This window comes from Dreissena polymorpha, chromosome 11 (assembly GCF_020536995.1).
Source record: "Dreissena polymorpha isolate Duluth1 chromosome 11, UMN_Dpol_1.0, whole genome shotgun sequence".
Classification (NCBI taxonomy): domain Eukaryota; kingdom Metazoa; phylum Mollusca; class Bivalvia; order Myida; family Dreissenidae; genus Dreissena; species Dreissena polymorpha.
The window spans coordinates 4,160,795-4,173,852 of NC_068365.1; the positions used below are offsets into that span (position 1 = coordinate 4,160,795).

General features: G+C 32.2%; 2 protein-coding genes and 1 long non-coding RNA gene across 4 annotated transcripts; 2 read left to right on the forward strand and 1 right to left on the reverse strand.

Moving 5' to 3' along the window:
• The first annotated feature begins 3,866 nt into the window (after window positions 1-3,866).
• Window positions 3,867-5,167, forward strand: LOC127851172 (putative nuclease HARBI1). Its single transcript, XM_052384794.1, has 2 exons — window positions 3,867-4,346; window positions 4,955-5,167. Exons 1-2 carry the CDS (start codon window positions 3,867-3,869, stop codon window positions 5,165-5,167), a joined length of 693 nt encoding a protein of 230 aa, XP_052240754.1.
• A 58-nt stretch (window positions 5,168-5,225) lies between these two features.
• LOC127851604 (uncharacterized) lies at window positions 5,226-9,363 on the reverse strand. Of its 2 annotated transcripts, none has more exons than XM_052385435.1 (5): window positions 9,208-9,363; window positions 8,672-8,839; window positions 8,078-8,216; window positions 7,683-7,754; window positions 5,226-7,162 (listed from the first exon to the last, which is right to left on the reverse strand). In XM_052385435.1, the coding sequence occupies exons 1-5, from the start codon at window positions 9,272-9,274 to the stop codon at window positions 7,045-7,047; spliced, it is 564 nt and encodes a 187-aa protein (XP_052241395.1). In that variant the 5' UTR covers window positions 9,275-9,363; the 3' UTR covers window positions 5,226-7,044. The 2 variants fall into 2 exon arrangements, with proteins under 2 accessions (XP_052241395.1, XP_052241394.1); XM_052385434.1 differs by having other exon boundaries at window positions 8,078-8,219.
• On the forward strand, window positions 6,692-8,935 carry LOC127851605 (uncharacterized). Its single transcript, XR_008035840.1, has 2 exons — window positions 6,692-6,830; window positions 7,108-8,935. It is a non-coding gene; the product is annotated as an uncharacterized LOC127851605 (long non-coding RNA).
• Window positions 9,364-13,058: the final 3,695 nt, after the last annotated feature.

Here is a 13,058-nt window from a genome sequence, read left to right on the forward strand (position 1 = left end):
CTCAGAAAAACCTGACTGGCAGAGATACTCTATGTCGTCTGTTCTCATTTCGCCACGATGGCCTGACAGATCAAGGGAATGGCCATGATTATTATAACTTTCTTATACATAGCATGTATTCCTTTGAAATACTTTTATTTAAGAACTTTTTTGGTGGAAACTTAAATGTAAACATTTCTAACCAATGTAAAAATTTAAAAGCGGATTTTAAAGATTCACCTTAGGAATTGTGTTTTGGGACAATAGGCAGACTAAAACATTTCAACTACAACTAACTAGAATATATATATATATATATATATATATATATATATATATATATATATATATATATATATATATATATATATATATATATATAAAGGAAACTTAAATGTCATTTATTTAAAAAAAATTAGTTAACGCACACAGAGCGGGTTTTTACAGAATTTTATTAACTTTTCTCAATCCAATTAAATCATTAAAAAAAACTACGTGATCGTGAAAGCTTACCAGTGATCGACTTAGCTTGTAGAGATGGCAACTACCTCGCTATTGTACTTCATCAGCAGGTCATCTTCACTAACTATTTCTCAATCCCCATACGTTTAGCTCGCATGTATTTGTTTAATATATGGTTTATAAGATTTGTTGCAGTCTGTAATACTTGTTATTTAATCCCCTGTACCCATTTCCATTTTTCTGTGGCGAGCGTTGTTTGTCTGCTCGGACACGTTATAATTCTGGTGATTTTTGTGTGTAGAGCTATGTCAGCAGGATTACCGCATGCGTACTTGTACGTTTTAATTCTATACCCATTTTTAATCTCAGTCCGTCTTGGTCTCACTTTAGTGTCCATGACTTGTTCTTACGACCTTAGCCGTTGACCTTTACATCCACAACAAAACATAAATGATACGTACAGTGTAATTGATAAGGGACATATCGTCATATTAATGCTAAATGATAAATGTGACCATTAAGTGGCGACATAGAGCTGCGATTCACAGTATATGAAATTATATATAAATGTCTTGTGAAATTCCTCATATACTTATAGAAGTATTTTTATATGTTATATTCAAACGTGATGATTGTTTTAATAGCTGTAGTCAACTTTGACCGATAGATTTTAGCTTTAAAACGAACTCACAGTGCGAGATCAGGGGCGGTATTCTGAAACTTTCTTAGACAAAATATTCACTAAGAATTCATGTTTTTTCTAAGTATTATACTATAACTGTAATATTTTCTTAGTTTTTGTCTAAGAAACAGTCTTATTTCTTAGAATTTTCTAAGAGTTGCCGAATTTTACTAAGAAAGTTAGAAACCTCTACACCTGTCTAAAACTTACAGAATTTTCTTAGAGAAATTTTGTATCTGCCATTGTGTTGATTTATAAAAAAACAAAGCTCAAATTTCACGTCAAACCATAACAGGTAAGTTAAATTTAACATCGTTAAACAATGTTTACATTGTAAATGACGTTAAAGCAACTAATATGTAAATATTTAACGTAACATAAATATCCATCTCTCGTTTACAAGTGTACACACGCATTTAAAATGTGGGAACAAATTCACCACAATATATGTTTACAGTTATTATCATCCTACAATTTATTACTTTGTCAAAACCTTCTCTTTCCTATTTTACAAAATACGAAACTATATAGTGACGAAACCTCCTTAGAGACATTTCCGTCACAACAAATATGGCGAACGTATCCTTTTGTTTACATCTTGGAAAATTTTGAAAGAACGTTTCCAATGTATACAGAAACATAACGATTCAAAAGCACATCATCTCTTGTGCTTTCAATATAAAGAAGTGAAACTCCAGCTGCTGGAGCAGTATTGAATTTTCATTAAAACAATTAGTTGGTCCTTTATATAAGGCAAGTGATCGATTGCCCAAACAGGACAAACAGCACAATACAGCACAATACAAACCAACATAAACACAAAATATGAATAAAGCTGGGGTCACCGCCTTGGAACGGTCAATGCAAAGCATTGGGGGTTAAAACCTGGTTATAGAGCGCTCAACCTCACACTTGGCCCAGCAATATTCAAGTTAAATGCTCATAATTTTATCAAACTATAGATTTATAAATTGGTAACAATTCTTAAATTGGAGAAAGTGTAAGTTTTCACATGTTAATTTACAACCATTTTCACTTTTAAAGTTTTATACTGAATTTCTTAAAAAACGTGATGTTATTGTTTTGGTTTCCATTTTTAGTTATTGTCATTCTAGCGTTGTTTATATTGTTTGTTGAACTGTTCATATTAAATTTGTAATTGGATGGCTATGCCATTATACTCATTACCTATGAAATGAACATGTGTATAAGAGGTTTTGGGGATTCCGATAATGAAGTCACGTTTGCGCATGCTCAAATTTTCGCCGTCAAAACTGCGGCCATTCTGCTATTGTTTGCATTGATGAAGCGCATCGTGATAAGGTTACAAACATATTCGCGACCCTTTTGAAGAACAAAAAATTCTCAGAAATTTAAATTCTTTCAGATTAAATTGAATCCAATGAACGAACACAAATAAGGACGAAAACAAACAACAAGTTGATTGATTTTATGTAATCAACATATAGAAACTGATTTGAACCTATTTGTCTGTAAAAACTTACCTTGTTACAGATTAACTAAATCCTCTTTACAAATGTTAATGTTTTTTATTTAATTGTTCACACCAATTTTGACACTCTTTGTTTCAGCATTTTAACCCAGTGTTTAATTGCCCCTTTCTTTATCACAAACCAATTATCTCGATATGATCAGATACTGTCCAGACAATTACTAAGAAAACAATGTGTCATAAACCCAGGGACCTATACTTGTATGACTCTGAATGGGGTCTCTGCATAAACCACATGTGTCTGGTCATTCAACACAATTTATGATACCTCCATGTCATCTCTCGACAAATTAAGTCAAAAACTTAACAAAATATTTGAACATATTTAAAAATAGACATTTGTCCGAAATGGAATAACAGCTAGGAACTATTAAGTATATATATTAGCCAGTTTAAACATAATAATAAAGTGTTTAATAACTATACATTTAAAATATTGTACACATTTACTGCTACACAATTAACGTATTTAACGGGTACCTGCAAATGTAAACTCTGCTATAATGTGTAAAGATCGTGCGTTACTGCAGTGTTCGAAACATCATCATGAAAACAAGCAATCGCGTTTGGTCATTATAGGGATATAAAATACTTGCGTTAAATAAATTAAATGTGTAGATTAATGGTATCATAAAATGCTAGATTTGTATCGCTCATTATCACTACAGACGAGTTTTCAATATACGTGTACATGCAAAGACATTTCAATTTGCAAAATATGCAGGTGTTTTTTCAATTTGAATGCTTAAATTTATTAATATTTTCATTCAATGTTAACGAAACGAAAATTCATTCAATGAAAAAGAAAATTAAAAATACATTTCAAGATTGAAATGTATTGAGCTATTTTAGGGCTTTGTTTTATAACTGATTCAATGCATCCCTTACACTAAATTTCAATCCCGGATGAAAAATAACACTATCGCATCCACACCACTTATAATAATATTCAAATTTATGCACAGGCTAATCCAGGACGACACTTTCCGCCTAAACTGAATGTTCGCTAAGAAGAGACATCATTTAACGAAAAATTCCATAAAGCGGAAATTGTCGTCCCTGATAAGCCTGTGCGGACTGCACAGGCTAATCTAGGATGACAATTTACTCACAAGCATTATGCCCAGTTTTCTGAGAACACTACACAATATTTTTAATATTATTTGTGTATTTGTTTTACAAGTAAGATGATATGGATATAAACCTTTTTTTATTTATTGACTTGTAGATATGAATGAAAGACTCGATACCTATGAAAACCTCACAAACATGGAAGTTGTTCAACGATATCGTCTAGATAAGAATGGAATTGATCGGCTGAACGAGGAATACGTTGATCGCTTATCGTCAAGAACACTTGGCCAAAGAAATGTCTCTGCTTTAGAGAAAATACTTGTCACCCTACGCTATTTTGCGTCAGGTGACTTTCAAATTAATGACGGAGACATACCTAAATTGTCACAGCCATCCGTGTCAAGAGCTGTGTCACAATTCACAGAGATGCTGGCTAACAGGGAAACAATGCCAAGACACATTTCATTCCCAATTAACATGCATGATGTAACCAGGGTGAAGACGGACTTCCAAGGCATAGCCAACTTTCCCAATGTTGTTGGCGTGGTTGATGGCACGCAAGTCCAAATTCAAGCTTCGCATGTCAATGAGGATGCTTATGTAAACAGAATGGGATATCATTCCATCATTACCCAGGTAAAAAATAACAATTCATGAATTGTATACTTTTATTTTTACATATAGAAGTCTAACTGTTCTCCAATTTTCAACATACACACATGTGTCTGTATACAGGATTTAATTGAATATCTATGATTCCAGTGTTTAACTTATTTTATAAAATGATGCATTTGACAGTGATATAATCAAACTTTTATTATGTTATATAGTCTTAAACTTTTCTATGCTATATGTTAATTACTCTCAAAACTCTAAGATTGTACAAAGCTGTTTTATTTTTAACTGATTTCCAAACTTAAGTGGAGACTATATAACTTTATGGTATTTGGACGAGATGTAACTCTGTAGTTCATGTTACAGTCTCTGTAGTTTGAACTCAGGGGTTAGCTCCCTTTCATTTCACTATAAATGTATGACGATTCTTTGTTATATAATGTTCTAGTTTCTTATAACTCGATACTTCCAATTGGCAGCATTTTATTATTATGCTTATGTTTTTATTGTATGTTGTGATTGTATATATGCTGATGAGACTGTAATAAACTAATAATAATAATACATAGAATCACTGGCAAAAAATGGATGTTCAAGACACACAAACTACCACAACTGTTTAATTTTAGGTGATATTCAATGGTCAAGACAGTCTAAGCGACTTAGTTGCGCGGTGGCCAGGGTCAACGCATGACAGCCGGATTCTGAGGGAGAGTGGGGTATTTCAATTGTTTGAGCGTGGGCATGTGGCTGGTGAGCACAAGTATCTGCTTGGGGACAGTGGCTATCCATGCAAGCAGTGGTTGCTTACTCCCTATTTAAACCCAGCCAATGCCCCATAGGTGAACTACAACAGGTACATAACAAGGTGTTTTTAATTAAACAGTAAGATGATTCATATTCACTGTTCACAATATTTATTAGAAAAACACGAAAACATATTTCAAATATATTGTGAAATAAAACAATAACAGGTTATGGTGAGTGTTTTTGTATGTATGTTAAAAACTTAATCCATGGCAAAATATAAGATGTTTATGTAATGAGGTGTTTTAATACAAGCAATAATAAATTAAGTATTTATTTAGTGCAATAATATCACACAATGATTGTAATTTAAAAAGTATGATCAGAAAAATAATTTTACTGGATTTTATTAAATGTATATTTGATGTCACAGAGCTCACAAAATAAGATCAAAAGTCGAAAGAGGAATAGGCCAACTGAACAGAAGATGGGTAGTGCTGCATGGCGAAATTCGTTTGAAACCTGAAAAGGCTTGCCAGTAAGTAATTAATGTATTGCCAAAAAAAACAAAAAAACATTGAATAATGTAAACAAATGATATGATTAAAAAAAACATTATTTAGTTATGTATACCTTAATCATCATTACCAATACCATAAATATAGCATGGTTCACTATGTAGTGTTATCTATAAGGTGTGATCCTTTGGTTATTACAAATTTACAATGATACAAATGATGATTTAACATAAACATCACATTTATTTGAAATAAAATGAAAACATAGTCATAATACACTTTTATATGTAGTGTTAATTAATGTCATTTTTACAGAGTTATCGTGGCATGTGGAGTGTTGCATAACATATGCAAAGACATGAACATTCCAATGATTGGGGATGATATACCAGACAACATGCAGCAAGAAGTACCTTATCATGGCATACAGAATGGGCTTTGATATAGGGATTTTGTATCACAAACATATTTTAACTAAGGTATGGACATAGACAAAACAAGTCTTAAAAATGTGTGTTCATTTACATTTGATAAAGACAAAACAAGTCTATAAAATGTGTGTTCATTTACATCTGATAAAGACAAAACAAGTCTTAAAATGTGTGTCCATTTACATCTGATAAAGACAAAACAAGTCTTAAAAATGTGTGTCATTTACATCTGATAAAGACAAAACAAGTCTATAAAATGTGTGTTTATTTACATCTGATTAAGACAAAACAAGTCTTAAAAATGTGTGTCCATTTACATCTGATAAAGACAAAACAAGTATTAAAAATGTGTGTCCATTTACATCTGATAAAGACAAAACAAGTCTTGAAAATGTGTGTCCATTTACATCTGATAAAGACAAAACAAGTCTTAAAAATGTGTGTTCATTTACATCTGATAAAGCCAAAACAAGTCTTAAAAATGTGTGTTCATTTACATCTGTTAAAGCCAAAACAAGTATATAAAATGTGTGCTGAATGAGACATAGCTGATTATACAGGTTTTGGGGCCGAGAGACATAGCTGATAGCTATATATATCACATTTATTTGAAATGAAATAACAACATAATAATAATACACTGCTATATGTAGTGTTAAGTAATGTCATTTTTACAGAGTTATCATGGCATGTGGAGATTTGCATAACATTTGAAAAGAACATTCCAATGATTGGGGATGATATACCAGATAACATGCAGCAGAAAGTACCTTACCATGACATTCAGAATGGGCTGCGTGTTTAAAAATGTGATTTTTAAAAGAGTCTATATATTATTGTATACTGTAAAAGTTTTTTCAAACATAATAAATATTTACGCATTTCATGCTTTCAAACTTGTTTTCTGTATAAAAAATGTATTAAATTTTCATGAAAACAAATGCTATTTTAAAAAGTATTTAATTTTTTTATGGACTAAGAATTTTGATAACAAAAATAAAAGTTAACATTAAAAAACAACATTCATTGTGACTGCAGCCTTTGCGCTAACAGCTTAATTTCCAGAATGATCTTTTTTCTTTTCAGTTGCTCCATAGACATCTCCTGAAGTTGGTCATTTCCGTGACAGCTGCAATGACATCTGACAAAGAGAATTCATTAGTCATACTTTGACATATGTACTAGACTGAACAAATAAATGTGCTTAGGATTATATACTTAATTTAGTATCAACAAGCGGAAACTTGAAGTTATTTTTATAAATTGAATATAGCAATTGTTAAATCTAATATAACACTGATGAGTTTTCTGATATTTATTTGTCAACAAACAGGTGCTCCCCAACACTCTCAATTGTCTCCCTTACATTCACACAAGACTGGAGGAGTATTTCCCCTTACATTAGCAAAAAGATAAAAAAAGTATTTTCCCTATATTTTGTACAAGATAACATTGGTATTTATTTTTTTTACAATGAGTTATTCTTTAGTTTGATTAAAATTATGTTTGTTAATTATAATACCAATCACATGTTGAAAGGCATTGTCAAAAAATACTTGACTGCAAATGATAATTTGTATACACCAAACATATGATGATATTATGTATTTATCTTTTTTGTTTTTGTTTTCTTTTATTATGAAAATAATTTTTTGTAATACCTGCTACCATAATCCACCGTTTGACTTGGCCCTGCAACCACTTTCAAGTATTGTGCATGGGAAGGTATTGCTCTGAAATTTTTTTGTTTCATGAAGCGTATATGTAAGCGCACAAATAATTTTGCTAATAAAAATCAATGAAGCATTTTAGATAATTCTTGGTTATGCAGTTTTGTATGATTTTTTTTTTGCACTTGTTTTTGTATGATGTTTTTAAGCAAGAAATAGATAAAACTGAACTTGTTCTATGATTGTGCATGTGTTTTCTGTAGTTTGTCTTGAATATTACATTAATGAGTATGAACATTAAATGCCTAATCATATATAAAAAAGATAAAACAGTAGTATACTGTTTATCTGCATTTTTCTTAAAAGATTATAAATAAGTGTCATACACAGCTGATAAAGACTCCAACTGACTGAAGCTGGAGTCAAGTGCCACACCTGCAGCACCAGCGATTGAAGGCGACTCAATGCCTATGACGTTCATGATCGCCTCTGTCACGATGTCGAGATTTTTTTGCAAACAACCTCCTCCTTAAATCAAAAAATTCATTCAAGAATTTATGGATGCGTGGTTAAAGTTATATAATAACATTTATGAATTTATTCCAAACTTAAATCAGAGTTTTACTCTTGTATAATTTTAAACTTGCTACTATCAGTGTACGGTAATGACTTAATTCAAACAACTGAATTTTTGAAGGTGTACTGAAACGTCATTACCAACAGGTTTTTACTTGAAAGCAAAATTAAACAGTGGCTACATTGTTAAAAATGACATGATAAGTCTCAATTTTGTTGATACATGTACTTTACATGAAGAGGACTTTCATTTTCAAAGTGATATATAAGACATACATGTATATGAACAAAATACTGGGTACTCATTTCAGAGGTAAAGCATTACAAAGCATTACACTTTATAATATTCTTTTCCTTGTTATATAAATATTTTATTTCTCATTTTGCAATAAATTGATGACTACCAGTCAGTGCACGGTCTCTCACGTAATCCGTGTAGATAATGCGATGCTTGGCCACTAGGTTGAGCCACTTTTTTTCAAGCTTGTTAGCTGATCTCGTCTTGCTTGCTTTGACATTATACAGGTCTGACACTCTTGCCCACATCTTCTTTTTTGTTTGGCTTGTTATTCCTGTTATAAAATATATTTATTTCATTCATAAAACAATTAACATGCTATAAGCATTGATTGTTTAAAATGTAGCAAATAAATTGGTATGAAGATTTTGATGGTTATTTTATTATTATTATCTTCCATTTTTAAGTTCATGAGATTAAAGAATGGGAATGTGCACCTTTTTGGATCAGACTATACTTTTGATTATTGCAACTACTTTAAGCTAGATTGAAATATTTGTATAAAGTTACTCGTTTAATAATGTACAGCAACAACTGTATGTTCAATGGTGCAATTGCAAAATCTGCTAGAAACATTTTTCCGTAAAAAAAAGGCTGTGGCCCTTTTCCCAAAGTTGGTGTTTTGGCCCTGAATTTGGTTACCTTCAGTAAATATGTGTTTAAGAAGTTCATGGTTGCTCAATCCGTTTAATCCACAATCTTCTGCCATCAAATTACAGAGGATAAGACAATCATACAACGAAAATTTTTGCTCCCTTTCCTTTTTTTTGTCGCCATTGTTTTCGCTGATGACAGTTGTCGTCTGTTTACATTCAGTGTCAAATATTCTATTTTTAGAAACGGGCATTCCTATTCATGACGAAGTCGAATGGTTACACAATGACATAAATATGAAATAAATATAGAATCACATTAATCCAAACATACCATCATGCAACCACCCGTTTTCTTTTCAGACTTGACACCTTTATTGCTTTCGATTGAAGATTTTTTAGACACGTAATATTCTAACAATCGTACCACATTCGCGCGAATAAAATTCGATGCACATTATAACTGTTACTCTACTCTGAACGTTTGAGCGATTTCACAATTGGCAGTTTACATACCTTATTTGAAATATGACATTGATTTTTGTAAAGGATGGCTTTGAATCAGGCTGTCATATGTGATTAACCCAGTGCAATTGCACACTATAATCAATACTTTGTAATGCACGTTAGTTTTTGAAACGATAATCTTGCATATTAGGCGACACAAAACTTACACGTCTATAAAACTTGCTAAAATAAAAGTTTTCTTCTTTCCAAGTTTCTTTTATTGAACACAAAAATATAATATTATATAAAAACTCATTTTTTATTTATATTCAATGCAATATAAATAAATATAGTGGACATTTCTAAATGTAAAAAATACGAATACGGCTAGCAAAAGATGCTTAAAAAAGACTAAAAAAGTAAACAATAAAGTTTTGGATAAGGATACAATGCAATAAATATGTTATTACAATAAATATGGTAGACGCAAATGTACACGATAGCAATGTGAGGTAAAAATATAGCAAAACACTTCGAAATTCAAAGGAAGTATATATTAAATACAAATCGAATTATTTCTTTCAGTGTGCACAAATTAGCAAACGGCAGACATGTTCTATTTAACCAGTCCGCGGAAGGTTTACTCCGAAAGTAGTTGCAAAGCCTGCGGTTGGTGACGTAAATCCGTTATTGAAGTTCTGGTCCCCACTCCGAAACCCTTCAATAGGTGTCCAACTAGTCTGGTCGGTACCGGAAATGAAACTGTTGTCAAAACCCGTCTGCTGGTTAATGGCGCCCTGATTTCTGGAAGCTGACTGGGTCCCGATCGATGAATCCATGGCAAGGTGTTTGTACATTCCCCAGGGGTCGCTGTTTTCATTCGACATTCCCGAGCCCTGTAATAAGTATTATAAAATAACTGATGATTATTGGTATTTTGATTTTCAAAACCAATTATTCAAAAACCCATCTTGTTGCATATTTGTTTATTGATGCTTACCGTGAATATTATTAAATGAAATTACTGAATAATATTTTAACTATCATACCGCTTCTTATAGATATCACTTACAAAGTTATCAGCTGTTTTAAAGATGTTGCTTTGTTGACCATTAATTGCCCACGAATTAGGCAGAAGTTGCGACTGTTCCATCAATTGTCCATTTTGTCCATTTACTGACAATTGTCCACTTAGTCCATTTGAGGAAAATTGTCCATTCTGTCCATTAACGGCCAATTGTCCATTCAGTTCATTTGGTGAAAATTGTCCATTCTGACCGTTAACTGGTAACTGACTATTAAAGCCGTTTTGTCCGCTACCAAACCATTGACCGTTCTGATTGCTCATTGGCCGCTGCCAGTTCTGACCAAAAGTGCTCCACTGCTGACCCCAGAACGGACCTGTTGACCACATCTGACCACTGGTCATTCCTCCTGGAAACAATGGGCTCCCTGAAGAAAGGAATAATTTCTTACATTTGACCATTTATTAACGTTTGTATTGAAGTATCAAAAAAAGGAAACGTTTACATGATATGATTAAATGTCGAATTATTGATGATAATCTTACGTTCAAGTGACTGTTCATATCTGTTCATCGACATGTTATGCAAAAAATTCATTGACACTTTTTTGCAATCACCGTCAAACCGTTTTCTTCATGAAGTTCGAATGTTTTAATAATAATTTAATAATTTAAACTTAATATCTGGAAAGCAACGACCTAATCTGTATACTTCAAATCTATATGTTTTTCAATGGATAGCATTACAAGTGTATGACTTAACACACACATGCATTCAGTATTCAGCTAATTATGACTGTCACGTTCCTTATTCAAATATTTTGAAATTGTCCATTACATTTTTAACAGTGAGAGAAAACAATTTTATACCACGTTCCTATATTTTTCATTGTTAAATCACATTTAAATATGGTGCTCGCTGATCGCCATTTAGACAAATAACACAGTCAAACATTATTTTTCCTTTTTTTTTATATATACGCATAGACTTGAAGATGGGATCATACATCTAGCGGCAAGTTGATGAGTCGTATTAAATTTGTGTATCGTTTGAACTGCAAATAATTTCAGATCTTGTAAAACATAAATGCAAACAATCAACATTTCGTCGTCAATTTGCTTGGCTATGTAACCAATAGAGATTTTGCTCATGCGGTTTAATAGCACCGAAAAATCGACATTTAAATCGCCTTACCGAAAACATTGTCCCTTGTCCACGAGCCGCCTCGATGCCACGGTGCGGGGCTAATATGCATCAGGGGCAGATTGATACCAGGGACCATAGGTGGCGGTAGAGGAGTCAAGGGCATCATAAGGAGCTGGCCTTGAGTCGGTGCAGGGGCACTCAATGATAGGAAGACCGCTAGAAATAGTGTCTGCTGCATGATGTATATTCCTTTGTTTATATGTCGACTGGAAATTAAAAACACATGTGTAAATACAAATGTATACATTATAGAAGAGCCCATATTTATATATGATGTCATGTTCGCGAACGATACTTCAATACCGGCTTTTAAATTCGTTTATTATAACATATAGTTTAATATGACCATTTGATAGATCAATTATCGAAATGTTTAATCGGTGTGACCCACATAAAAAATAATAAACACGTTCATATCAAATTCAATATTGTTGTTTTGAGATAGTTTACTTCTCAATTCTCGATATCTGCATTGTGTTCTTGTATCAGAGCATTACTGTATGCTAGTAGAAAGATTTACAAAAATTGTTGCTGTAAGAGGTTTGTTCAACTTTTCGTAGAAATGATATCTTCAGAACTCATTAAAACAGGAAATACATTTCTTATTGACCTGATGTAATCCCTATTTTAACACATTTCAACATTTTATAACAATTAAAATAAACCTACCTGTTTCAGTCGAGTGATGAAATTCCACGGAATTAAAAGTTGTATATCCAATTATTTAGACCGTGTTTTGAGTTTTAATGTCAGTGTATTTTCAATGCGTTGCTGGTGTCTGATTCCTCTTGAACACTGTTCCCCTATTTATTTGTTCCCACAACCGTTCCTTTATTAGCATCCGTTTCGAATAAAATGACGTCAAGCTTATTGATTTCCCTAAGAACTCCATAGTCATGAATCAAAACGCAGAAATTGAGCAAAACATGTTAATCACTGTTGAAAATAAGGCGGTTACTTATGTAAAACGTTTCCGCGACGTCGCTGGTTAGTTAACACTCGACGTTCATTTACTCACGTCGATATTGATGATCAATTTTGAATGTTTAAACTCATTTAATTTATTAATTTAAGATATCAAATAGGATTGGACTCTTGAAAAGATGTTAACATTTATAGTTTTGCCTTGGGACATGAGTAATGGTAAATATTGATAGGACTGCTGACAACAACCTGATCTCCAGTTTACATTTATTTGAAAGTTAAATGTTTTCTATTCTTG

What these genes read in the sequence shown, in the direction of transcription:
- LOC127851172 (XM_052384794.1), top strand. Translation starts at nt 3,867, where the DNA reads ATGAATGAAAGACTCGATACCTATGAAAACCTCACAAACATGGAAGTT. An exon ending in ATCATTCCATCATTACCCAG is followed by an intron (nt 4,347 to 4,954) that starts GTAAAAAATAAC and finishes GTTTAATTTTAG; the next exon opens with GTGATATTCAATGGTCAAGA.
- LOC127851604 (XM_052385434.1), bottom strand. Translation starts at nt 9,274, where the DNA reads ATGGCAGAAGATTGTGGATTAAACGGATTGAGCAACCATGAACTTCTT. An exon ending in GAGAGACCGTGCACTGACTG is followed by an intron (nt 8,220 to 8,671) that starts GTAGTCATCAAT and finishes TTTTGATTTAAG; the next exon opens with GAGGAGGTTGTTTGCAAAAA. An exon ending in TTGGAGTCTTTATCAGCTGT is followed by an intron (nt 7,755 to 8,077) that starts GTATGACACTTA and finishes AAAAAATTTCAG; the next exon opens with AGCAATACCTTCCCATGCAC.